Source organism: Lonchura striata, chromosome 26 (genome assembly GCF_046129695.1).
Source record: "Lonchura striata isolate bLonStr1 chromosome 26, bLonStr1.mat, whole genome shotgun sequence".
In the NCBI taxonomy this organism is placed as follows: Eukaryota; Metazoa; Chordata; class Aves; order Passeriformes; family Estrildidae; genus Lonchura; species Lonchura striata.
Window position 1 is genome coordinate 3087821 of NC_134628.1, and position 26810 is coordinate 3114630.

The 26810-nt window shown below is 59.3% G+C and overlaps 1 protein-coding gene across 8 annotated transcripts; it reads left to right on the forward strand.

The window, feature by feature from the left end:
* On the forward strand, positions 1-25084 carry RIMS3 (regulating synaptic membrane exocytosis 3). 8 transcript variants are annotated; one of them, XR_013341176.1, is made up of 8 exons: positions 2095-2152; positions 11986-12260; positions 14931-15072; positions 15159-15271; positions 16531-16632; positions 16740-16865; positions 17974-21017; positions 21062-25084. XR_013341176.1 is itself a non-coding variant. In XM_077788447.1 (7 exons), exons 2-7 carry the CDS (start codon positions 12035-12037, stop codon positions 18519-18521), a joined length of 1257 nt encoding a protein of 418 aa, XP_077644573.1. In that variant the 5' UTR covers positions 1-129; positions 11986-12034; the 3' UTR covers positions 18522-25084. The 8 variants fall into 8 exon arrangements, 7 of the variants coding, with proteins under 7 accessions (XP_077644573.1, XP_077644570.1, XP_077644577.1 ...); XM_077788447.1 differs by lacking the exon at positions 2095-2152 and adding an exon at positions 1-129 and having other exon boundaries at positions 17974-25084; XM_077788444.1 differs by having other exon boundaries at positions 17974-25084.
* The last annotated feature ends 1726 nt before the right edge of the window (positions 25085-26810 follow it).

Here is a 26810-nt window from a genome sequence, read left to right on the forward strand (position 1 = left end):
CGGTGAAGGCGGCTTTGCTCCGGGCACGTGGCTCCATGTCAGCCGGCAGAGGCAAGGCAGGGAGAGGAATTCACCGGGAGCAGGAGCCGCTGCCTGCGGGGAAACCGGAGTTTGGATCCCGCCGCCAAGGTGAGTCCAAGGGCAGCGCGGGAGCCGCCGCCCCTGCGCCCGAACCTCCTCCCTCGCCAGCACCCAGGGCACCCCGTGTCCCCGTGCTGGCCCCGTGGTGGCCCTGTGGTGGCCCTGTGGTGGCCCTGTGGTGTGCCCGTGGTGTGCCCGTGGTGTCCCCGTGCTGTCCCCGTGGTGCCCCCATGGTGTGCCTGTGGTGTCCTCATGGTCTTCCCATGGTGTCCTGTGGTGGTCTCCCTGTGGTGTCCCCATGGTGTCTCCATGGTGTCCCCATGGTGGCCCCGTGGTGGCCCCATGGTGTCCCTGTGGTGTCTCCGTGGTGTCCCCATGGTCTCCCCGTGGTGTCCCCATGGTGTCCCTGTGGTAGTGTCTCTGTGGTGTCCCTGTGGTGCCCCCATGGTGTGCCCGTGGTGTCCCCATGGTCTCCCCGTGGTGTCCTGTGGTGGTCTCCCTGTGGTGTCCCTGTGGTGTCTCCGTGGTGTCCCCATGGTGTGCCCGTGGTGTCCCCATGGTCTCCCCATGGTGTCCCCCTGGTGTCCCTGTGGTGGTGTCTCCACGGTGTCCCTGTGGTCTCCCTGTGGTGTCCCCATGGTGTCTCCGTGGTGGTGTCCCCATGGTCTCTCCATGGTGTCCCCGTGGTGGTGTCTCCATGGTCTCCCCGTGGTGTCCTCATGATGTCCCCGTGCTGTCCCCTGTGGCTGCTCCAGCGGGATCGCAGCTGGAGGTTTGTGCATTCCCGGAGCGGGATCGGCTGCTCCCGGAGCACTCTTGGGGTCCAGGTGACAGCAGCAGGGGTGGCAACACCTCTTGGGGTCCAGCTGGGACAGAAGGGGCAGGTGGCAGCTCCAGAGGCCAACTGGTGGCTGGAGGGGACAGCTGGAGGGTCTCGAGCTCCAGCGGGGGGTGTGGGGTCCGGCCGGGGGCTTTGGGGTTCATTTGGTGGCTGTAGGGTCCAGTTGTTCAGTGTAGGGTCCAACTGGGGGCTCTGGGGTCCCCCTGATGGCTGTGGGGTCAGCTGGGGATCTTGGGGTCCCACTGATGGCTGTGGGGTCTGTCTGGGGGATCTTGGGGTCCCACTGATGGCTGTGGGGTCTGTCTGGGGATCTTGGGGTCCCACTGATGGCTGTGGGGTCTGTCTGGGGATCTTGGGGTCCCACTGATGGCTGTGGGGTCTGTCTGGGGGATCTTGGGGTCCCACTGATGGCTGTGGGGTCCAACTGGGGATCTTGGGGTCCCACTGATGGCTGTGGGGTCCAACTGGGGATCTTGGGGTCCCACTGATGGGTGCAAAATCCAATTGATCAGTGCAGGGTTCAACCTGAGGCTTTCGGGGTCCAGCTGATGGGTGTAGGGTCCAACTGGAGGCTCTTGGGGTTTGGTTAACGGGTGTAGGGTCCCGTTGATGGGTGTAAGGTGCAGGTGGAGGCCCTTGGGGTTCAACTGATGGCTGTAGGATCCATCTGGTGCCTCTTGGGGTTCAACTGATGGCTGTAGGATCCTTTTGGTGCTCTTGGGGTTCAACAGATGGCTGTAGGATCCTTTTGGTGCTCTTGGGGTTCAACTGATGGCTGTAGGATTATCTGGTGCCTCTTTGGGTTCAACTGATGGGTTTAGGGTCCATCTGGTGGCTCCCAAGCTCTGGGTAATGGCTCCAGACTCCAGCTGAAGCCTGTAGGGTCCGGCTGGAGGATTTTGGGGTCCAGCTGCCGGCTGCAGCACCCACCTGAAGCCTGTAGGGTCCGGCTGGAGGATTTTGGGGTCCAGCTGCCGGCTGCAGCACCCACTCGAAGCCTGTAGGGTCCGGCTGGGGGCTCTGGGGTGCGGCCCCTCCTTCCATCACCCTTTAGAATCCACCTGATGGCTGCGCGGTCCCGCCGCCGCCGTTCGGTGTCCGGCCGGCCGCTCCCTCGGGAGGTGCCGGTCCCTCCCCGCTCCCGGGCCCGGGGCTCCCCCGCCCGCCGCTCCCAGCAGCCCGCCGGGGCCGGGGGAGGAGCGGGCACGGGCGGCGGCGGCGGCGGCAGCGGTGAGTGCCCGCGGGGCGCGGCGCTCCGGGACAGCGGCGACAGCCCCGGGCCCCGCGGGCACCGCGCCCAGCGGGGCCGCACCTGCCCCCGAGCATCCCCGGCCGGCGGCGGGGGGAGCGGGGAAGGTGAATCTGGGGATGCTCGGCGCGGCTGCGGTACCGGGGAGCAGCGGGATGCGCGCTCCGGGAGCTCCGGGAGGAGGGCTGGGGGGAGAGGAGGGGTCTCGACCCCCGTGGGGACAACGCCGGGGGTCCCCCCATGCCCCACGGCTGCCGGTAGCCCTAAATCATCGCCCAGGCTCTGAGCCGGGATGCGGACCCCCCAAAATCATCGCTGCGCCCAAAACGGGGGAGCTGCGGCCGCGCTGCCCCCGTTGCCCAGGGGTCCCCGGGCCGGTTCCCCGGAGCCTTTCCCGGTGCGGGGCGGGCAGCGCTTCCCGGCCGGCGCTGGGCACCGGGAGCGCCTTCCCGTGCCATCCATCATCCCGCTGAAAGCCCGTTGACGTCAACCCCGTCCCGTGCACGCCGGTCCCAGCGCCGGGAAAACCGGGATAGGGACCGGGAAAAGCGGGGACGGTGCTGGGGAAGGTCTGCCCCGGGGCACCGCGCCGGGCTCAGCTCGTCCCGGGATTCCCGGCGGCTCCAGCCTGGGATCTGTGCGTGGATTTGTCTCTCCCTCGATCCGGAGCCTCCTCCGCCCTCCGTGGGGTTTGGGAAAGGTGCTGGGCTGGGTTCTGGTGGGAAAATTGGGAAAATTGTTAAGGAAGGGGTGAGGAAGAGTGAGATGATGCCCTGGGGTGGGCACAGCTCCTGTGCTGCTCCCTCGTGCCACAACCGCGGGGACAACGAGTGGGGACAGCCCGTGGGCATCACCCTGGCACCCCGAGGGGCTCAGGTCGGGCTGGCCACGGGGTCCCCTCGGTGGCCCGAAATGGTCCGAAATGGTCCCCAGCGTGGGAGCTGGCACTGAGGGTGACCCCCACGGGAGGTGGTGGCTGTGAGGGGCTCTGTGGTGGGCACTGCCCACCCTCAGGGGTCTGGGGGGCTCTGTGGTGGGCACTGCCCACCCTCAGGGGTCTGGGACCCACAGGAAAGGGGTTTCCAAGGCTGACGCCCATCGCTGGGTGCCCAGGGAGCAGCCCGGGGCTGCGCCGCTCGTTCCCATTGTGAGCTGAGAGTGGGAGGCTGCGGAGCCGCCGGGAGCTCGGGATGGGCTCTGCTGCCAGGCACGGGAGCCTGGGGCTGTTCTTCCACCGCAGGACAAGGGAGCACCTGCCCAAACCAGCCCTGGCTGCTCCCAAACCATCCCTGCCTGATCCCCCAGCCATTCCCAAACCATCCCTGCCTGATCCCCCAGCCATTCCCAAACTATCCCTGCCTGCATTCCCTGACTTCTTCCGAACCATCCCTGACTTCATTCCCTGACCATTCCCAAACCATCCCTGGCTGCATTCCCTGACTTCTTCCAAACCATCCCTGATTTCATGCCCTGGCTGTTCCCAAACGGTCTCTGGTTTCATCCCCCAGCCATTCCCAAACCATCCCTGGTTTCATTCCCTGACCATTCCCAAACCATCCCTGGTTTCATTCCCTGACCATTCCCAAACCATCCCTGCCTGATCCCCTGGTTGCTCCCAGATCATCCCTGCCTGACTTCTTCCAAACCATCCCTCCTTTCATCCCCTGACCATTCCCAAACCATCCCTGTTTTTGTCTCCTGGCTGCTCCCAAACCATCCCTCTTTTCATTCCCAAACCATCCCTATTTTCATCCTCCAGCCACTTCCAAACCATTTCTGCACCCTGGCCATTCCCGAACCCTTCCTGCCCGATCACCCTGACCATTCCCAAACCATCCCTGCCTGATCCCCTGGTTGCTCCCAGATCATCCCTGCCTGACTTCTTCTAAACCATCCCTCTTTTCATCCCCTGGCCATTCCCAAACTGTCCCTGTCTTTGTCCCCCAGCCATTCCCAAACCATCCCTGTTTTTGTACCCTGGCTGCTCCAAACCATCCCTCTTTTCATTCCCAAACCATCCCTGTTTTCATTCCCCAAGCCCTTCCTGCCCGATCACCCTGGCCATTCCCGAACCATCCCTGTTTTCATTCCCGAACCATCCCTGCCATTCCCGAGCCATCCCTGCCTGCTCCCAGCTCTCCCTCCAGCCCCATTTCTCCCTGTGCCGACACCTCCCCAGGGCCACTCCCGCTGTGCTCACACCTCTCTCCCTCTGCTCCATCCCCGACTCCCTTCGTGAGGCCAAACTCCTGCCACCTCCCACGCTCCCAAGCCTCTCCCGTTGTCCCCGTTCCAGCCTTTGTGGGACAGGGACTGAGGGTGACACTGCGGCAGCTTGGCCCCAAATCCGGGGCTGAATCCCCCCCTTCCATCCCCCCCGAGCTGCTGCCGTCCCTGGAGCTCAGCTCTCCGTGGGCTCCCGCTGCAGCACGGCCCTTTGGGAAGCCTCGCACGGATACAAAATGCAGCTGAAGGCGATGAAAATCCCTAATTTTCCTGCTGATTAGAACTGGAGCTGTGTGACAGCAGCTCTTGGCGTCCCTGTCAAGGCGCTTCAAATGTTTTGTCACCACGTCTCCACGAGCAGGGAGAGAGCCTCGCTTAGGAATTATTGGGAAGGGATTGACAGCCCTGCTCCTCCCGCTGCCTGCCGGGATCAGGAGCTCCTTCCTCACCCTGCCATGCTCTGCTGGGAGCCTCCCCAGCCTCCTCATCCTTCCCACAGACAAAAAAACTCCCGGGGATGGACGTTTCACCTCAAAAATTGGGAATTGTGCAGGTTTTAGTTGTTGGGTGGTGGAGCAACACCAGTTTTTGGCCTCATCTTCTCACAAGTTCTCTGAGGAGCAGCACCTGGCTGGGATCTTCCCTCATCCCATCCTCCTGCTCTTCTGGGGATGGAGGAGCCGCCCCACAGCGAGGGGTGTTTGCCGCAGGCTCTGCCCCCTCCTGGCATCGCTCCGGCTCCCAGAACTCTTCCCAAGTTTTCTGCTGATCCCTGAAGAAGCTCGGCAATAATTGTGCAGCCTTAGCACTTAAAAAAGCAACTTTTTCTGCAAACAAAGCTGCTCACCCCTGGCTCCTGCTGGGCTCGGGAGCCAGCTGGGATCTGTGGGCTGGATGCAGCCGGGCAGGGAATGTCGGATCCAGCCAGGCTGTTGGCACATCCCCGCTGCTGGATGTGGATCTGGGGATGTGGCTGGGTTTGGTGACCCATCCTGGAGCTGGTGGCTTGTCCCTGGAGACCCCGGGAGCAGCATGGAACCTGAGGGATTCCAGGCTCCGGAGCTCCTGGAAGGCACAGGGATATTTGCCAAGGTGGAATGGGGAGGAGCAGGGCGATCTGCTGGGTGCTGCTGGAGGGAAATCAGATGTTCCCTGCTGGTAGGAGCAGCAGAAAGCCGGAGCTGAGAGCAGCCCTTCCCCTGGAGGAAGCAGCTCCATGAAATATTGATGGGATTCACACACAGCAGCCGAGCCGTGCGAGCTGCATTGCAGAGCTCGCGGCCGGAAAGGCAGCGGCAGCCGGAACGGCAAAAGCTCCTCTCCACCTTCCCTCGGTGCCAGGGAGATCAGCCCCGGCCCTGGCACGGCCCTGCCAGCCCTCGGTGCCAGCGGGACAGCACGGCTGGGCATCTGAGTGGGGCCATCCCATCCCAAACCCATCCCAGCTTTCTGGCATCCCCGTGGAGCTTTTTGGGGGTCACGCGGCCCACGGTGCCAGCGAGGTCCTGCTCTGTCCCCAGCTGCCCGCGGTGGCCACAGCCAGCACCAAGGTGCCACCAGAGCAGATGACCCACGCTCCGTCCTGGATTATCTCCGGGATGGGTTGGAGCATCGGGAGCGCCCGGTGCTTGCCGCAGTGTCCCCGTGGCTCTGGTGGCCGGTTGGGCTCTGTCCCTCAGCCTGGCCCTGCCGGGTGGCTTTTGCTCCTCAGATTCCTTGATGTTGCCAAGGAAACGCTGGGATTCAGCGCAGATCTGATTCGAGCGGGCGCAGACGTGGCGCAGGGACACGGGGGACAGGGACGGCATGGTCAGGGCGCAGCCTCTGCCGTCCTGCAGGGCTCGGGCGTGGATCACCTGGAATTCCAAACCTGTCCCACCTTCCCAGGAACATGGGCATGAAGGATTCTGTGGCACGCTGGTTCCCCATCCTGAGCTGGATCCTCCTGGATCCTCAGCTGGATCCTCCAGGATGTGGCATCTGGAGATGGACGCATCCTTTGGGAATGGGCGTGGGAAGGGAATTGCCATGGGCAGGGTGTGTTTGGACACAGCAAGGAAGATTCCAGTGGGACATTTCTCCTGTGTCTCTGCTGCCTGGAGAGCCTGTGCTGGGACCCATGGGTCCCATGGGTGCTCCCGGTCTGGGTCCCATGGGTGCTCCCGGTCTGGATCCCACCAATGCTCCCAGTCTGGGTCCCACCAGTGCTCCCAGTCTGGGTCCCAGTGATGTTCCTGGTCTGGGTCTCACTGGTGTTCCCAGTCTGGGTCCCAGTGATGTTCTCAGTCTGGGTCCCATGGGTGCTCCCAGTCTGGGTCCCATGGGTGCTCCCAGTCTGGGTCCCACGTGCAGGAGCAGAAGGAAGCACGGAGAGCACCCGGAGCAGCCCCAGCTGCTTCCAGGCTGGAGGAATGGAGGAATGGAGGAATGCCATCCCTCCTGAGCCCTTGGGGACATCCCTGGTCCCTGTCACCCATGCCACGGCCACCAGCTCTTCCCATCCCGATGGAAAACCAGGCCAGGCTCCCATCCCAGCACCTGCCCTTTGGAAAACCATCCTGAGCAGAACCATCCCGTGGGATTTGCTCCAGGACCTTCCTCCCTTGCTCAACCTCGCTCATCCAACAGCCAGCCCTTCTTCCAGAGGCAGCTCCTGTGGGATCCCCGAGCACAGCCCCATCCAAACTTCCCAGCTTTTCCAAGAAATGGAGCACATTTGGGCCCATCCATTAATTTTAAGCTGATGCAGCAGCAATAACGCTGCACCTGCAGCAAATCCCAGCCAGGACGGAACCTTGCTAACCTGCCTGAGCCAGGAGAAGCTGAATTCCAGGACCTGGAGTTCCTCCCAAATTCCCAGCTCACGTGCACCCAATTAGAGCCCTTGTTGGGCAATTAAAATTATACAAGCGGCTGCCTATCAAAGCCGGAGCAATTAATTAGAATGAAATACTTTCAGGGGAAAGTATTTCCAAATTCTTGGAGGAGCAGGTGTGTGGGAGCTGGGATGCTGCAGCCTGTCCTGGGGTGTTGTTGCCCAGGCAGGGCCTCGGGGTGCCAGCTCTGGCAACCTTTTTATTCCCCAAAAAAGCTGATTTTAGGACCTCCCTGCTCCAGTTTTCAGTGCTCTCCCTCCAGCCTCAACAGGGGACAGGAAGAACCTCCTGCCCCACTGCCCGTGGTTTCCAGCCCCGTTTTTTCCTGGGAACACCCACCTTGATGGTTTTGAGGGAGCAAACAGCTCCCAAAATCCTTCTGCCTCCTTCCCTGGCAAGGCAGTGTTCCCAGCCACCCCCACCGTGCTCATTTAACACCTTCCTCCTCCTCCTCCTCCTCCTCCTCCATTCCCACCTGTGTGGGAGCACCTGTGGGGCTGCTCCCTCCTTCTCCAGAGCTTTTCCCAAGGCACCCGTTTTTCCCAATAATATTTTTTCCCCCCACTCCCTGTTTCTGTGGTGCATTTGGGGCCAGCGCTGCCTCCCAGCCCCGGCTTGTCCCTTCCCACACCTGCAGCCCCCCGGGCTCCATCCCCTCCTGGGCTCACCTGTCCCCCCCTGTCCTGCCTCGAGCCCCACTTTTCCCATCCCTGCCATGGCATCTTTTCCCATCCTCGCCACCCTTCCCTTCCCATGGCATCCGTAGGGATCCAGGCTGGGGGGGTCCTCAGCTCCCCGAATCCCAGCCCAGGGATGCTCCCAGCGCATCCCACCCCGCTGGACCACCGTGGCCCTGCTCGGGGCTGGGAGGAGAACTGGGTCAGCCGGGTAACCATGGAGATGCTGAGGGAGATGCTGAAGCAGCGCCAGCACAGCCCCGGCTCTCCAGAACCCTGGAAAGATTCCCCCGCCCTGGCACCCTCCGGATCCGGCCGGGATGGGGCTGGCAAGCTGAGCGGAGCCTCCTCCTCCTCCCCGGCGCAGGGCCGGTAAGACTCCTCCATCTCCTCTTTCCTTCTAATATTTTTTGGGGGTGCCACGAGCGGGGAGGGGCAGAACTCGGCCCCCCGCCATCCTCAGGCAGCAGGGATCGCGATTTTCCTGCCGCTTGTGCTCCTCCATCGGGGATGCTCCAGCCATGACGCGGCTCCCGGCGGTGTCCGTGGGCTCCGTGCGTCCCTCGGGACCCGGGCTGGGCTCGCCGGGGAACGTCCCGGGGCTGCCGGTGCTCGTCGCTTCCCGCAAGGACGGAGCGTGGTGGCGGTGAGGCTGCGGGAGCTGCCCCGGGAGCGGGCCGGGCTGCGGCGGCACGGGGGGATGGCTCCGAGCATCCCGGCGCCTCGGGATCCCGGGAATAAATGCGTGCGGGGGAAGGGGAAATGTGTTGGAAGGGAAAGCTGGTGCGGCTCCCTGACCCCCCCCGCGCTGCCGGGAAGGGGGAGCCGGGGCAGGGGCGGCAGCGGGGCTGGGGGCTCGGCAGCGAGCTCGGGAGGCTGTGGTGGCATCGGGGGTGCCGTGGTGGCATCGGGGGTGCCGTGGCCATGCCAAAGATGCTGTGGTGATGCTGAGGATGCTGTGGCAGTACCAAGGATGCTGTGGTGGCATCAGGGGTGCTGTGGTGGCATCAGGGTTGCCATGGCCATGCTGAGGATGCTGTGGTGGCATCAGGGGTGCTGTGGTGGCATCAGGGTTGCCGTGGCCATGCTGAGGATGCTGTGGTGGCATCAGGGCGGTTGTGATGGCATCAGAGGTGCCATGGTGGTATCAGGGGTGCTGTGATAACATCAGGGATGCTGTGGTGGCATCAGGGGTGCTGTGATGACATCAGGGATGCCGTGGTGGCATCAGGGGTGCTGTGATGACATCAGATGTACCGTGGTGGCATCAGGGGTGCCATGGCCATGCCAGAGATGCTGTGGCCATGCTGACGATGCTGTGGTGATGCTGAGGATGCTGTGATGGCATCAGGGATGCCGTGGTGGCATCAGGGGTGCTGTGGTGGCATCAGGGGTGCCATGGCCATGCCAGAGATGCTGTGGCCATGCTGAGGATGCTGTGGTGGCATTGAGGATGCTGTGGTGGCATCAAGGGTGCCGTGGCCATGGCGAAGATGCCGCGGTGATGCTGAGGATGCCATGGCCATGCCGAGGGTGCTGTGGTGGCCCCAAGGATGCTGTGATTGTACCAGGGACGCTGTAGTGGCACCAAGGGTATTGTGCTGGTACCAAGGATGCTGTAGTGGTGCCGAGGATGCTGTGATGGCACCAAGGATGCCGTGGCCGTGCTGAGGGCACCGTGGTAGTGCTCAGGATGCTGTGGTGGTGCTGAGGATGCCGTAACCCTGCCAAGGATGCTGTGGTGGTACTGAAGATGCTGTGGCCGTGCCAAGGATGCTGTGGTGGTACTGAAGATGCTGTGGCCGTGCCAAGGCCGGCTTAGCTGTGGCAGCCACACTCAAACCCAGCTCACCTCAGCACCAGGCACTCCCCAAACCCCCCAGGCAGCACCTGCACCGGGCAGAAACAGATTGTGCAGAGAGATACGGAGTAAAATCATGGCAGGGGAAAGCAAATCCTGCCTTCGGGCTGGGGAGGGCCTGGCTTCCTTTGCTGCGGATTATCCCTGTGTGTATTGCATTGGAAATGATCCCATTAGCGCTCTGCTCTCCTGATCTAATTTGCTCCCACCAGAGCCCGGCACTCTCCGGGCTGCTGGAGCAGCACCAGGAGCCCTTTGTGTTCTCCTGGCCCTACAGGCGTGGGGTGTTCCAGGGATTTCTCACCTGGAACGTGGAGGGGCCTGGGCTGGGCCCGGCTGAGCCCTGGTGCAGAGGGATTTGTGTTTGTTCAGGCACAGCCTAAGCCAGGTTTGCCAGTGGGGAAACTGAGGCACAGGCTGGGGAAGTGTTTGGGATCCATTCCCTTTGTCAGGTTCATCCTAAGGGAATCCTCAGGGATTGCAGCAGGTTTGGAGCCTGAGAGTGGCGGGTGGCACTGGAAAGTGTCACCCCAAAGGTCCCCAAGGCAGCAGATCAGCCCTGACACCTCCTCGAGGAGGTGCTGGACATCGGCACGTGGCTGTGATGGGGCAGATCCAGAGCTGGGATTGCACCTGGTGCCAGTGGCTCCATCCCTCCGGAGCTGGGATGCATCCCACTCCAACACCTTTATCCAAGGGCTCCATCCCTCTGGAGCTGGGACACATCCCACACTGATGGCTTTATCCAAAGGATCCACCCCTCTGGATTGAGGCTCATCCCACACCAACAGCTTTATCCCAGAGAATCCATCCCTCTGGAGCTGGGACACATCCCACACCGATGGCTTTATCCAAAGGATCCATCCCTCTGGATTGGGGTTTATCCCACACCAACAGTGGCTCCATTCCTCTGGGTTGGGGTTTATCCTACACTGGCAGCTTTATCCAAGGGATCCATCCCTCTGGAGCTGGGACACATCCCACACCGACAGCTTTATCCAATGGCTCCATCCCTCTGGATTGAGGCTCATCCCACACCAACAGCTTTATCCCAGAGAATCCATCCCTGTGGAGCTGGGGGCCAGTGCTGAGCGCCCCCAGGCACAAGGAGTGGGGGGAAGGCCGTGGGTCAATGCCTGGGCAGAGCCAGGAGGGAAAACCCCAGCCAGGAGGGAACTCATTAATGCTATTAATGACTAATCACCCACTCACCCCTGAAACTGATAAATCCAGGAGTTCAGCGGTGCTGGAGCTGATCCCACAGCTCCTGCCAGGTCTCATCCATGATTCCCATCAGGTCTCATCCCAGCTGTGCCCTGTGTGGAGCCTGCCCCGCTCCCCATCCCCCTGCTCGTGTCCATCCCTCTCTCCTGAAAGGGAAACATTTTTCCAGGCGCTGCCTCCATCCATTATCACAAAGTGGCTCCGCTTGGCCTGCAGTTAATAATTCACCTTTCCCTGGAAGATGGATGCTCCATCCCTCTGGACTTTAAATATTCATGGGCAAGGGAAGGCGGCAGGGCTGTGCGGGAGCTCTGGCATCCGCTCCCGCTGCTCCATGGATTCCCATCCCGGGCTGGGATCACCTGCAGCCGGCTGAGCTGGACACGGTTTGGGGAAGGGGACGTGCAGGGAAAACTTGGCTGGATGCGATTTTGGATGTCCTCAGGGGTGGATGGGGCTGTGCCCGAGGGATCTCTCACCCTGGCTGGGCAGGCTGGTGGCACTCAGAGCCTTCTGCCCATCCAGGTGTCTCCTCGATGTTGGGAGTGTCCTGGTCCCGCAGGGAGCTGAGGTAGGGCTGGATGTTCACCCCAGGACTCCTCACCCCTTCCTGCTGCTCCCACGGGTGGGGAAAAATAATGGAATATACCGAGATTAAAGGAACCCACAAGAATCATCCAGTCCAACCCCTGGCCCTGCACAGACACCCCAAATCCCACCCTGGGCATCCCTGGGAGCGGTATCCAAGCACTCCTGGAGCTCTGGCAGCCTTGGGAATGATCCCGAGGGAGCCTGGGGGGGTTCCCGAATCTTTCCCCGATTTCCATCCCTCAGTGGGTCGTGCCACCTGAATTTCCTGGATTTGCGAACACTTCGATGGCACCGCCCATCCCTGCGGGGCCGCGCCAGCGATGCCACGACCCCTCAGCGTCCCCAACTTGTCCCCGCAGCTGATCCCGGGCAGCAGGGCCGGTGCCGGTGCCGGCGGGCGCGCTGACCATGTTCAACGGGGATGCCAGCTCCTCGTCTGCCAGGAATGTGGTGCGCAGCTCCAGCATCAGCGGCGAGATGTACAGCCTGGAGAAGAGCGCGCGCGGCAGCGCCGACTCCGTCTCCGTCACCGTCACCGCCAGCAAGAAGCGACGCTCCAGCCTGGGCGCCAAGATGGTGGCGATCGTGGGGCTGTCCCAGTGGAGCAAGAGCACCCTGCAGCTCAACCAGACCGGTGAGAGGCCACCCCGAGTCCCCTCTTGGGCTCGGAGGTGGCCACCAGTCGTGCTTTGGTTGCCCGCGTGTGATGGAGGCATCTAAAGATGGCACCCAAAAAAACTACACCCAAAAATGGTGCTGAAAAATGGTAACCGAAATCTGCACCCAAAAATGGCACCTAAAAATGACACCCAAAAAATGACCCTGCAGCTCAACCAGACCGGTGAGAGGCCACCCCGAGCCCCCTCTTGGGCTTTGAGGTGGCCACCAGTCGTGTTTTGGGTGCCCATGTGTGATGGAGGCTTGTAAAAATGGCACCCAAAAATGGTGCCAAAAAATGGTAACTGAAATCTGCACCCAAAAATGGCACCTAAAAATGATACCCCCAAAAATGGCACCTAAAAATGACACCCAAAAAATGACCCTGCAGCTCAACCAGACCGGTGAGAGGCCACCCCGAGCCCCCTCTTGGGCTTTGAGGTGGCCACCAGTTGTGCTTTGGTTGCCCGCGTGTGATGGAGGCGTGTAAAGATGGCGCCTAAAAACTACACCCAAAAAAATGATACCCCAAAAAACTACACCCAAAAATGGCACCTAAAAATGACACCCAAAAAACTACACCAAAAAAATTATACCCAAAAAAACGACACACAAAAATGACACCCCAAAAATGGTGCCTAAAAATGACACCAAAAAAACCTACACCTAAAAAATGACACCCAAAAAACTACACCCAAAAATGGCTCCTAAAAATTACACCCAAGAAACTACACACAAAAAAGGACACCCCCAAAAATGACACCTAAAAATGACACCCAGAATACTACACCCCAAAAAACTGCACCTAAAATAGACACCCAAAAAATGACATCCCCAAAAACGGCACCTAAAAATGACACCCAAAAAACCTACAGCTAAAAAATGACACCCCCCAAAAATGGCACCTAAAAATGACACCCAAAAAATAACACTAAAAAAATGACACCTAAAAATGACACCGAAAAATGACACCCAAAAAATGATACCCAAAAAAACTACACCCAAAAATGGCTCCTGAAAAATGGCACCTACAAAAACTACAACTAAAAAATGACACCCAAAGAAACTACACCTAAAAAATGACACCCAAAAAATGACACCCCCAAAAATGGCACCTAAAAATGACACCCACAAGAACTACAGCCAAAAAATGTCACCCCAAAAATGGCACCTAAAACCTTTATAGTATAATGAGGCATAAAATCTGACCAGCTTCAATCCCGCCCCCGTTAACATTTCCCTACATTTTAAGGCTGTTCCAGGGAGCTGCCGGGACCGGGCAGACCCTGGGGTGGGGACAGCCCCAAGGAGCAGGACAGCGCTGGCGGTGCCACCGCTCACACATGGTCACACAGCAGGGCCCGGGGACGGTGCCACCACCCTCCTCCTCCTCCTCCTGCTGCCATCTGCCACCGCCGGGGACACGGTGGGGAGGGGGAAAGGGGACATCAGGAGGTGTTGGGGCTGTGCCCACATCTGTGGCACTGTGGGTTGTCCCCTCTGGCACAGGGACAGGGGCACAGCGGTTTTGGGGGCCAAGAGGGCATCAGGAGCACTGGGGCTGTGACATTGTGGATTGCTGTCCCCTCTGGCACGGGGACAGGGGCACAGGGAGGCTGGAGAATGGGGACATCCGGAGTGTTAGGGCTGTGGCACTGTGGACATTAGGGCTGTGGCACTGTGGACTGTCCCCTCTGGCATGGGGACAGGGGCACAGGGAGGTTCTGGAGGCCAAGGGGACATCAGGCAGCTTTGGGGTTGTGCCCACACCTGGGGGTTGCTGTCCTCTTCAGCACAGGGACAGGAATTTTGGAGGACAAGGGGATGGAAAAAGGGGACATCAGGCAGCTTTGGCACTGTGACAGAGGGTTGTTGTCCCCTCTAGCATGGGGACACGGGGATTTTGGAAGCCCAGGGAGTGGAAAAAGGGGACATCAGGCGGCGTTGGTGCTGTGGCATTGAGGGTTCTCCCCTCTGGTGTGGGGACAGGGGCACAGGGGGGTTCTGGAAGCCAAGGGGACCTCAGGTGGTGCTGGGGCTGTGCCCACACCTGGGGGTTGTTCTCCCCTTCAGCACAGGGACAGAGATTTTGGAGGCCAAGGGGACATCAGGAGCACTGGGGTGTGACATCGTGGATTGCTGTCCCCTCTGGCGTGGTGACAGGGGCACGGGGGGGTTCTGGAGGCCAAGGGGACGTCAGGCAGCTTTGGGGTTATGCCCACACCTGGGGGTTGCTGTCCCCTTCAGCACAGGGACAGAGATTTTGGAGGCCAAGGGGACATCAGGAGCACTGGGCTGTGACACTGTGGGTTCCTGTCCCCTCTGGCACGGGGACTTTGGAGGCCAAGGGACGCTGGTGGGGTGAGCGGGGCAGGTCTCCGTTGCAGAGGGGACCCTGAGCCATCCGAAGCCGCGGTGACACTGGGACAGAGCGGGGCTGTGGCAGCTGGGGACACGGGGACACGGAGCCAGCCCGTGGCTCTCCCGACCTGCCGCACCGGGGTGCGGCCGTGCAGGATCCCGTGGGAATTCACCCGTGGGAATTCACCCGGGGATCGTTGCCCAACTCCCTGGAACGATGGAAACCGGGAAGGCAGGGACGGGGGCTGGGGGCAGGAGCTGGAGCTGGTCCCGTCTCCAATTCCAGAGGGGGGCCCCAAAAAGCTGCGCAGCACCATCCGCAGGAGCACCGAGACCGGCATCGCCGTGGAGATGAGGACCAGGGTGACCCGGCAGGGCAGCCGGGAGTCCACGGACGGCAGCACCAACAGCAACAGCTCCGACGGCACGTAAGGAACGGGGCGGGGACGGGAACGGCGCCGGGATCCCTCCCGGCGCGATGGGCACAGGGATGCTCCATGAAAATCCTTTGCAGGTTCATCTTCCCCACCACGCGGCTGGGAGCAGAGAGCCAGTTCAGCGATTTCCTCGACGGGCTGGGGCCGGGGCAGCTGGTGGGGCGGCAGACCCTGGCAACCCCCCCGATGGGTGAGCGGGGCAGCGCCCGGGGGGCTCCGGAGGGAGGGAAGGGGGAAGAAGCCGCGACTTTCTTCCCGGGGCTCCATCCCGGCACATCCCGCTCCGGGAATGCGCTGCCACGAGCGGGAGCAGGGCTCAGGGCAGGGCATCCCCGAGTAGCCGCAGCTCTGCCTCTTCTTTTCCCGGGGATTCCTTTTCCCGGGGCTTCCTTTTCGAGCATCCTGGAATCACAGCCCCACCTCCTGTCCCTGTTTTCCCATTGAAATCCCAAACGGGGATCAAAAGTCGCGCCCTAAATCAGAATTCCCAGCCAGCAGCAGCGTGGACACAGCCCAAGGTGATCTCCTGATCCTGCTGGGAATGGGAAGAGCTGCCCGGGGTCCCCTGTCCTGTCCCCTCTGTCCCTGTGGTACCGGGAGCTGGGCCTGAGTAAATCCCAGCAGGAGGGAAAGGGACGTTCAGGGAAGGGGGAAGGGGAAAGGGGAAAGAGGAAGGGAAAGAAGAAAAGGGGAAAGGGAAAGGAAAAGGGGAAGGGAAAAGGGAAAGGGAAAAGGGGAAGGGGAAAGAGGAAGGGAAAAAATAAAAGGGGAAAGGGGAAGGGGAAAGGGGAAAGGGAAAGGGAAAGGGGAAAGGGAAAGGGGAAAGGGAAAGGGAAAGGGAAAGGGAAAGGGAAAGGGAAAGGGAAAGGGAAAGGGAAAGGGAAAGGGAAAGGGAAAGGGAAAGGGGAAAGGGAAAAGGGGAAAGGGAAAGGAGAAAGGGAAAGGAGAAAAGGTAAAAGGAAAAGGAGAAAAGGGACAAGGGAAAAGGGAAAAAGGAAAGTGGAAAGGGAAAAGGGGAAATGGAAAGGAGAAAAGGGACAAGGGAAAAGGGGAAATGGAAAGGAGAAAAGGGACAAGGGAAAAGGGAAAAAGGAAAGGGGAAAGGGAAAAGGGGAAATGGAAAAGAGAAAAGGGACAGGGGAAAAGGGAAAAAGGAAAGGGGAAAGGGGAAGGGAAAGGTGTGGTTGGACCCCTCAGAGTTCCTGGCCCCTGATCTCTCCTTCCTCCCACCACGAGGGATAAAATCCCAGTGACCGGGATGGAGCTGGCAGGGAGGGCGGCTCCCACCCCGACCTCTCCTCGCTGCTCAATCCAAGCCCCTTCCCATCCCTGAGCTCCTCATTCCCAACAAATCCGGCATCCCGTGGCACGCTGGCTCTGAGGATGGGGCCACGGGGCTGTGGCTGTCCCCAGGGCGAGGTGACCATCAGGCGTGTCCCCCCCTCGCAGGCGATGTCCACGTCGGCATGGCTGACCGCAACGGGCAGCTGGAGGTGGACGTGATCCAGGCCAGGGGACTCATCCCCAAGATGGGCTCCAAGTGCATCCCTGGTAGGTGGCTGTGGACGGAGGGCTTGGGCGCCGTGCTGGGACCACCCCAGGGTCCCGTCCCATGGCCCTGCTTGTCCCCGTTTCCCACGGCAGCCACCTACGTGAAGGTTTACCTGCTGGAGAACGGCGTCTGCCTGGCCAAGAAGAAGACCAAGGTGGTGAAGAAAACCTGCGATCCCTCGTACCAGCAGCCCCTGCTCTTCGAGGAGAGTCCCCAGGGCAAAGTCCTGCAGGTGGGCAGGGACACCTTCCCCTGTCCCAGGTGGCTCCAAGCCCCATCCAGCCTTTCCTTGGACACTGCCAGGGCTGGGACAGCCACGGCTTCTGTGGGCTGGGATGTCCTCCTTGGGGTCTGGGTGTCCTCCTTGGGGTCTGGAATGCCCTGCCTGGGGTTGGGATGTCTGCTCGAGGTCTGGGATGCCTTCTTAGGATTGGGCTGCTCTCCTTGAGGTCTGGGATGCTCTCCTCGAGGTCTGGGATGTTCTCCTCAAGGTCTGGGATGCCTTGCTTAGGGTTGGGATGCTCTCTTTGAGGTTGGGATATTCTCCTCAAGGCGTGGGATGTTCTTCCTGAGGTCTGGGATGTTTTTATTGAGGTCTGGAACGCCCTGATGGGAGTTGGGATGCTCTCCTTGGGGTTGGGATGGTTTCCTCAGGTTTGGGATGCTCTCCTTGGGGTTGGGATGATTTCCTCAGGTTTGGGATGCTCTCCTCGGGGTTGGGATGGTTTCCTCAAATTTGGGATGGTTTCCTCAGGTTTGGGATGCTCTCCTCAGGGTTGAGATGGTTTCCTCAGGTTTGGGATGCTCTCGGGGTTGGGATGGTTTCCTCAGGTTTGGGATGGGGATGCTCTTCTCAGGGTTGGGATGTTCTCCTTAGGGTTGGGATGGTTTCCTCAGGTTTGGGATGCTCTCCTCAGGGTTGGGATGGTTTCCTCAGGTTTGGGATGCTCTCCTCAGGGTTGGGATGGTTTCCTCAGGTTTGGGATGCTCTCGGGGTTGGGATGGTTTCCTCAGGTTTGGGATGGTTTCCTCAGGTTTGGGATGCTCTCCTCGGAGTTGGGATGGTTTCCTCAGGTTTGGGATGGTTTCCTCAGGTTTGGGATGCTCTCCTCGGAGTTGGGATGGTTTCCTCAGGTTTGGGATGCTCTCCTCGGGGTTGGGATGCCCTCTCTGGGCTCTGGCATGCCCTGTGCCAGGACCTCCCCACCCTCACAGTCCAGGGATCCCAGAGCCCTTCCTGCATCCCTCAGACCTCCCCGACCCTGACCCCAGCAGGGTTTTTCCACCTGGGCACGACTTGCCCAGGACTCGCAGCTCCATCACCCCTTCCGTGCCCGCAGGTGATCGTCTGGGGCGATTACGGGCGCATGGACCACAAGTGCTTCATGGGGATGGCCCAGATCATCCTGGAGGAGCTGGATCTCTCCAGCGCTGTCTCGGGCTGGTACAAACTCTTCCCCACCTCCTCCCTGGCCGACTCCAGCATCGGACCCCTGACCCGCCGCCTCTCCCAGTCCTCCCTGGAGAGCTCCACCAGCCCCTCCTGCCCGTAGAGGCTGGGATTGGGAAGGAGACATCCAAGGAGACCTTGCAGAACTGGTCGTGGAGAGCTGTAAATATCAAATATCCCTTTTTTTTTTTTCCCTTCCTTTTTTTTTTTTTTTTTTTTTTTTTTTTTTTAAATTTTCAATCTCCTTCCCCCACAAAAAAAAATCTGCCCTGGACGCCCTCCCTGGGAAGGGAGAGGGAGCGAGGACCGGGTGCGAGGCAGGGGGGAAGGAGAGGAGAAAATTCCCTCCGAGGGCTGCGACTGCCAACGATCCCAGACTGTTCCCAGACCTCGTCCTGGAAGCTCCCGGCTCTCTCCCGACCCTGCTGGGAGCAGTGAGGACGAGGTTCCTTTTTCCTCTCCCCCCTTTCCCTGCCTCCCAGGAAAAGGCGGCTTTCCAAGGGGAAAACCCCACCGGACTCGGAACAAATCCAGCTCAGCACTATTTTTGTTTCCCAAGGAATGTAGCATCTTCTCTTATGTAGCTTTGCCACGTGCTAACAACACTCTCACTGCAATATCCAAGAGAACTCCGGATGGACCGGGAACATCTGCCAGGCTCATCCCGTTCGGTCGCTTTCCCAGCACTTTTGGTGGCCATTTCCCTGCCTTTTTTTTTGTTTGTTTGTTTTTCCCCCAATTTTAGTTTGGTTTTTTTGGGTTTTCCCAGGAGCATGTAGCCTGTGACCATTGCCAAAGCAAGAGGGGACAGGGGAAGGGGCTCTGCCTCCCCTCGGCGTCCGCCGGGCTTCTCCTCGTGTCCCACCGCTGACCGTGCGCGTGTCCGGCCAAAACCAGACCCGAAGGACTGAAAAACTCTGGGAATGCCTCGTGGGAGGTGGGAGAAGCGACCCAGCGGAGCGGGAATACCGGGATCCTGGTGGATCGGCTGCCTCCCAGCCCCTTCCTTCCCAGCTGGAGGGCTGGGATGCTCTCCTTGAGGTCTGGAATGCTCTCCTTGGAGCTGGGACATCCTCCTTGAGGTCTGGAATGCTCTCCTTGGAGCTGGGACATCCTCCTTGAGGTCTGGAATGGTCTCCTTGGAGCTGGGACATCCTCCTTGAGGTCTGGAATGGTCTCCTTGGAGCTGGGATGTCCTCTTTGATGTCTGGAACGCTCTCCTTGGAGCTGGGACGTCCTCTTTGACGTCTGGAACGCTCTCCTCCTTGGAGCTGGGACGTCCTCCTTGGAACTGAGATGTTCTCCTTGAGATCTGGAATGCTCTCCTTGGAGCTGAGAGTCCTCCTTGAGGTCTGGAACGCTCTCCTTGGAGCTGGGATGTCCTCCTCGGATCTCAGATGTCCTCCTTGAGGTCTGGCTGTCCCTCCCTGGGGTTTAGGAAGCCCTGCTCGGGGTTGGGATGCTCTCCTCGAGGTCTGGAATGCTCTTCTTAAGGTTGGGATTTCCTCCTCAGGGGCTGGGATACCCTTCTTGGGGTCTGGAATATCCTCCTTGGAGTAGGATGCCATCCTTAAAGGCCGGCATTCCCTCCTCAGAGGTTGGGATTCCCTTCTCAGGAGTTGGGATACCCTCCCTGAGTGCTGGCATGACCTTCCCAAGATCTTGGATCCCCTCCTGGAGATGTCCTGCTTGGAGCTGGGATCTCCTGCTCCTCCTCCTCCAGACCAGGCTGTCCTCCTCAAGGTGTGGGATTCCCTTCCAGGCTCTGGGATTCCCTTTCCGGGCTCTGGGATTCCCTTTCCGGGCTCTGGGATTCCCTTCCCGGGCTCTGGAATTCCCTTCCCGGGCTCTGGGATTCCCTTTCCAGGCTCTGGGATTCCCTTCCCGGGCTCTGGGATTCCCTTCCCGGGCTCTGGAATTCCCTTTCCAGGCTCTGGAATTCCCTTCCTGGGCTCTGGGATTCCCTTCCCAGGCTCCAGCACGCTCCCCTCGAGTTCTGGGACATCCTCCTTGGGGTTGGGACACCCTTCTGGAGAGCTTGGATGCCCTCCTGGATACTTGAATTCCAAGCAGGAGCAGAATCCAACCCTGGTTCTCTCCATGGGGGACATCTCAAGAGCAGCCCTGGAATTCTTGGGGCAGACAAAGGAGTTCCTCAGCGGGATGAGCGTTTTTGGGGTTTTTTTTTCCGTTTGTTTTGTTTGTTTTTCCAAGCAGCATTTTGGTTCCCTCCGAGGGATCCAGTTCTTGTAGCAAACCCGGGAATTACGGAAGCTTTTTTTGAAGGTGCCTATTGAAATTTGCTGAAATTACTCAGGGGAGACACCACTAGAAACTCTTGGTTTCTTCATCAAATATTCCTAAATCCAATGACTGTCCTGAAGGATCAGTTCCCAAGAGAGAAGGAACAAAATCCCGACACGCCGAAAGATGAGGAGACTGGAAGAGGACAAGAGGTTCTCGAGGAATTTCACGGGGCTGGCTCTGACCTTCAGTCTTCACCACAAAGCACCCCACAGCACGGCTGGGGTTTTTATAGGATTATTTCTTGGCAAAACACAGAATTCCACGACGCACAGAGCACAACAAACCCACCTGGGCTTCTCCTGGTGGCACCGGGAATGAAGAACCAGCTCAGCCGCAGCGGAACAAACCCAAACCTGAAGGAAAAGACTGTTGGGATGAAGCTGTTCCCTCCACAAACCCAACCCCAAACCTGGGGCTCCAGAAAATCCAACCTGGGAGTCCTCAACCCCAAATCTGGGGCCCACAAATCCACATCTGAGGAATCCAGTCCCAAGGGTCCACAAATCCAAGTCCTGAGGCCCACAACCCCAATTCTGGGGTTGCATAACCCCAAATCTGGGGGCCCAAAAACCCAAACTCGGTGTTCCATAACCTCAAATCTGCGGTTCCACCAACCCAAATCTGGAGGTCCACAACCCCAAACCTGGGGTTCCACCAACCCAAATCTGGAGGTCCACAACCCCAAACCTGGGGGTCCACCAACCCAAATCTGGGGTTCCACCAACCTGGAATTCCATAACCCTGAAGTTCCACAACCCCAAACCTTGGGATCCACAAATCCCCAAACTTGGAAGTCTACAAACCGGACCTGCGGGTCTACAAACTCCAACTTTGGGGTCTACAAACCCACACTTGGGGTTCCACAACCCCAAAACCGTGGCCAGCAGGACTCTGTGCTGTGGCCAGTTCACCCGGCGCCGCCACAACTTCGGCGCCATCGTGACGGGGACTCGGAGCTGCTGCCATGACTTCTCCAACTCCAAACCACCCGGAAGGGAATTGGCTGGATCCCGCTGAGCTGGGATGGGGAAAAGCTCCACCTTTCCCCCCGGGAAGGACAAAGGATGAAATCCTGCTCAGAGGAGGCCGTGATTCCAGGATGGAGACCTCTGGGAATGTGGGATGCCCTGAGCCTGAGGTGGTTTGGGGAATAAACTCCCATTCCCAGATCCTATCCCTATTCCCACTTCCCATTTGCAGTTTCTCATTCCCAGTTCCTATTCCCAGTTTTCCATTCCCAGTTACCAGTTCCCATCCCCATTCCCAGTTTCTCATTCCCAATTTCCCATTCTAAGTTCCCATTCCCAATCTTATTCCCAGTGCCCATCCCCATTCGTATCCCCATACCTGGTTTTCCATTCCCAGTTTTCCATTCCCAGATCCTATCCCCATTCCCACTTCCCATTCCTAATTCCCATCCCCGTTCCTGTCCCTGTTTCTAGTTTCCCATTCCCATCCCCATTCCAACTTCCCATTTCCAGTTCCCAATTCCCCATTCCCAGTTCCCATCCCCATATCCTATCCCATTTCACAGTTCCCATTCCCCATTCCTAATTCCCAGTTCCTATTCCCAGTTCCAGTTCCCATCCACATCCCCATTCCCACTTTTCCATTCCCCGTTCCGTTTTCTATTCCTAGCATTCCATTCCCAGTTCCTATTCCCCATTCCCAGTTCCCCATTCCCAGTTCCCATTCTCATTCCCAGTTCCCATTCCCAGTTCCCATCCCCAGTTTCCATTCCCATTCCCAGTTCCCCATTCCCAGTTCCCATTCCCAGTTCCCATTCTCATTCCCAGTTCCCATTCCCAGTTTCCCATTCCCAGTTTTCCCATTCCCAGTTTCCCATTCCCAGTTTTCCCATTCCCAGTTCCCATTCCCAGTTTCCCATTCCCAGTTCCCATTCCCAGCTCCCATTCTCATCCCCAGTTTCCCATCCCCAGTTTCCCATTCCCATTCCCATTCCCATTCCCATTCCCATTCCCATTCCCATTCCCAGTTCCCATCCCCAGTTTCCCATTCCCATTCCCATCCCCAGTTCCCATTCCCAGTTCCCATTCCCAGTTCCCGTTCCCCTGAGTGCTGAGACAGGAACCACCAGCGGCTGGGACTCGATGTTCCCTCCCGAGCCCGGAGCAATTCCAGGAGGCCGGCGGGAATCACGGCACGCAGGAGCCCACGAGGCCCAACCCGCCGCGGCCGGGGCCGGATTTCGGACTCTCCGCGAGGGAAAGCATCCCAAAAGGAAAAGCTTTCCACTCCTCCAAGCTGCCGCTCTTCCCTCCGCCCTCACCGCCTCCATTCCGACGGGAAAACTCCGAATGGTCCCAGACACGGAGCGGGAGCGTGGGCAGCGCCGGGAGCTGAGCGGGACGTTCTGCTCCTGCCGTGGGCACGGCTCCCCGCCCGCTCCGCGCTCCCTCCGGCAGCGCTTCCCTGCAGGAACAGCCCACGGCCGTGCCTGGCTGGGGCAGCGACGGGGCACGAGCAGCAGGACGTGGCCACCACGCGCTCCCCGGGGCCACCATGCATCCCCCACAGCCACCATGCATCCCCCATGGCCACCACATGCTCCTCAGGGCCACCACGCGTCCTCCAGGGCCACCACACACTCCTCAGGGCCACCACGCGCTCCCTGGGGCCACCACGCATCCCCCATGGCCACCACGTACCCTCCAGGGCCACCATGCATCCCCCATGGCCACCACATGCTCCTCAGGGCCACCACACACTCCTCAGGGCCACCACGCATCCCCCATGGCCACCACGTACCCTCCAGGGCCACCATGCATCCCCCATGGCCACCATGTGTCCCCACGGCCACCACATGCTCCCCGGGGCCACCACGCACTCCCCAGGGCCACCATGCATCCCCCATGGCCACCACGTACCCTCCAGGGCCACCATGCACTCCCCATGGCCACCATGCATCCCCCATGGCCACCATGTGTCCCCACGGCCACCACGTGCTCCCCGGGGCCACCACGCACTCCCCAGGGCCACCATGCATCCCCCATGGCCACCATGCGCTCCCCGGGGCCACCACGTGCTCCACGGGGCCACCATCCGCTCCCCACGGCCACCATGCATCCCCCATGGCCACCACATGCTCCCCAGGACCACCATGCGCCCTCCAGGGCCACCACACACTCCTCAGGGCCACCATGCATCCCCCATGGCCACCATGTACCCTCCAGGGCCACCATGCACTCCCCATGGCCACCATGCATCCCCCATGGCCACCACGTGCTCCCCGGGGCCACCATGCACTCCCCAGGGCCACCACGCATCCCCCATGGCCACCACGTACCCTCCAGGGCCACCATGCGCTCCCCACAGCCGCCACGTGCTCCTGATGGCCACCACACGCTCCTCAGAACCACCACACACTCCCCACGGCCACCATGTGTCCCCGGGGCCACCACGCCCTCCCTGAGGCTGTCACGTGTTTCCCAGGGCCACCACATGTCCCCAAGGCCACCACGCGCTCCCCAGGATAACCACACACTCCCCATGGCCACCATGCACTCCCCATGGCCACCACGCATCCCCCAGGGCCACCACACGCCCTCCAGGGCCACCACGTGCTTCCCATGGCCACCACACACTCCCCACGGCCACCACGCACTCCCCAGGGCCATGATGCATCCCCCATGGCCACCACACCCTCTTTGAGGCCATCACACGTTTCCCAAGGCCACCACGTGCCCCCCATGGCCACCAGGCGCCCCTCAGGACCACCATGTGCCCCCCAGGGCCACCATGCCCTCTTTGAGGCCGTCACACGTTTCCCAAGGCCACCACGTGCCCCCCATGGCCACCACGTGTCCCCCATGGCCACCACACGCTCCCCGGGGCCACCACAAGCACCCCTGGTTTCCCGCTGGGGAAAATCCCGGTGGGATTCCACCTGGGAAGGAGGAAAACCCGAAGGTTTCGGCTCGCCAGGGTGAGTTGGGGGTGACAAGGACGAAGCGCAGCCCCTCCACGAGGGAGGGGGCTCCTCCTGCTCCTGGAGGAGCAGAAACGCCACGGAGTGACACCAAAATCCAGGAGAAGGTCCCCTCCTTCCCCTCCAGCCCCCCGGGAGCTGCCACGCTCTTCCCAGCAGGAATGAGCCACCCTGAACTGGTGTGGGAAACCCAACGTGGGGGAGAAGCCCGGATGGTGCCACCTCGGGGGTTGCCACATCAGCTTCTCCCTTCTCGGCCCCCCAGGAGCTCGTGTCAGACGTTTGCCTTCCTCAAAGGAGAAAACCACGGCCAAGACACCCAAAAATCCCAAAGCAAGCCCCGGGCCAGCTCCTGAGGCAATGAGCTCCATCCCAGGAGAAATTCCTGCGCTCCAAGGTTGGGTTTTTGTTGCTTTTCTGGGGGAATATTTCCTCGCAGAGGGCGTTTTTTCGATGTGCAATTTGAATCTGCAAAAAAAAAATTCCCTGGAAGGAATTTTGAGTTTGATGATTTCCTCGATTTTCTATGGAGGAAAGAAATCCAAGTCACTGGATTTGCCAGAGGATTTTTTTTTTTTTTTTTTTTTTTTCCTGGAAAGAGGAATTAATATGGAATGAGATCAGTTTTTGCAGCCCATTTCACACCCAGCCCCCAGCAGAGAGGAGCAGCCCCCACCTGACACTGCCAGAACTGAAATCCAAACCCCCAGCTGGAATCACGAGGATGGATGTGACAAAAAAAACCTTGGAATGATGCTGGAACACCCCCTGAAAGCTGACAAAATTCACTCAAAGCACAGAGAACACTCCAAGATTCCAGGCCTGAGTTATCCCTGGTTTTTCCACCAGCCTGCAATGGGGCAGATTTTGCCCAAATCCAATGAAAATTTCCAAGAAATTGGGATCAGCCAGAATGCAGCTGCTGTTCCATCACCATCAGGGCACAATGAAAACCTGGGAGAGGAGGCTTGGATGGAGTTTTCCCAAAATTTAATGGAATACAGCAGCAATTCCCTGAACCTACTGCCACAGAGCAGCGGAGAGGGGGGAAAATTCCCTCCAGCATTCCCAGCTCTGCCAACCTTTCCTCCAGGAACCAGGAATTCCTCGGGAATGGCATCAGGATTCCCTTGGCTGACAGGGAATCTCTTCAGTTCACTGCCTGACACCACAACTTGGGAAATCCAGCCTGGATTCCACAATTCCCACCTGGACTCCAGCGGGGCAGGAATGATTTTTCCTCACATAAAATAATCCCTAAAACAAAAAACCAAACCAAACTGCACCAGGGATGTTGTTCCAGATGGAAAATTCTTCTTCCAGTTGACTCAGACGTTTCTTTATGGATGGATGGGAAATGCCTGGATGTGGGGAAACCTCTGGAAGGTGTGGGATTGGTTTGGAAAATAATGGAATTGTGCAGATCAAGGAAAGGCTGGGCGGAATCCAACAGAAATGTGTTTTTCCTGATGGATGGGAAGAGCTCTCCCTACTTTCCCTCGGGATTTCACGGCTGCAGATGGAGCTGGAGAATTCCCTGCAGGAAGAGTTTGCATCCCGCTGTGCCAAGGGCGGCATTTCCCGATGTTTTTGTAGCAGAGCTGCTCCCAACTGGAAATCTTCCCTCTGCTCCACAGATCCCAGGCTGGGTTGGGTGGGAAAGACTTGAAAATCCATAAAATTCCAGCCCCTCAGAGGCTGCTCCAAGCCCCTTCCTGGGACACTTCCAGGGACAGGGCGGGATTTCTTTTTCATGGAGAAACCTCCTCCCAATCCTTGGCTGGTTGGTTAAAAATGCGAAAATCATTTCTAGGAGTTGAAAAGCTGCAGGAAAGACTTTTTAGGGAAAAAAAAAAAAAAAAAAAGCATCCCAAATAACAGGGTTGGAATTTTGGGAGTCGCTCCGTGACCGGGTGGGACGATCCCGCTCCACCTGAGGAAGATTTTGGGTTTAAAAAGACACAGAAAAGTGTCCAAGTGTTGGTCTGGGTGGCTGAGGAACCTCCACGCTGTGGGAGCATCCCTCAGGAACACCGGGATGGACTCCAGGAATCCAGGAGAATCCAGGAGATCCCAGGGCTCCCCCAGGGCCTGGAGCTCCGCTTGTTTTATACCTCATCCTTTCCTTTTCCTTGGATCCTTCCCTTTTCCCACTTTTTCCATTCCTTTAGGACCCAGAGCTTGTGCACTCGGCCACATCCAGGTTTTTTTTTGTTTTGTTTGTTTGTTTGGTTTTATTTTTGTTTCCCTGTGGAATGAAAAGCAATCCATGACTGGGGTGGGCAATTCCCAACCCTGCTCCCTTTGGGATCCGAGCCCAAGGCAAGGGAACGCCGGGGTTGGAGGGATGATCCAGAGGGATCCCAGAGTTGGAGGGAAGATCCAGAGGGATCCCTGGGCCCCTGTTCCATCCTCCCTGTCCAGCAGCTCCTCCAGGGCTGCCCTGAGCCCCCCAAAACCCTCCCAGGGCA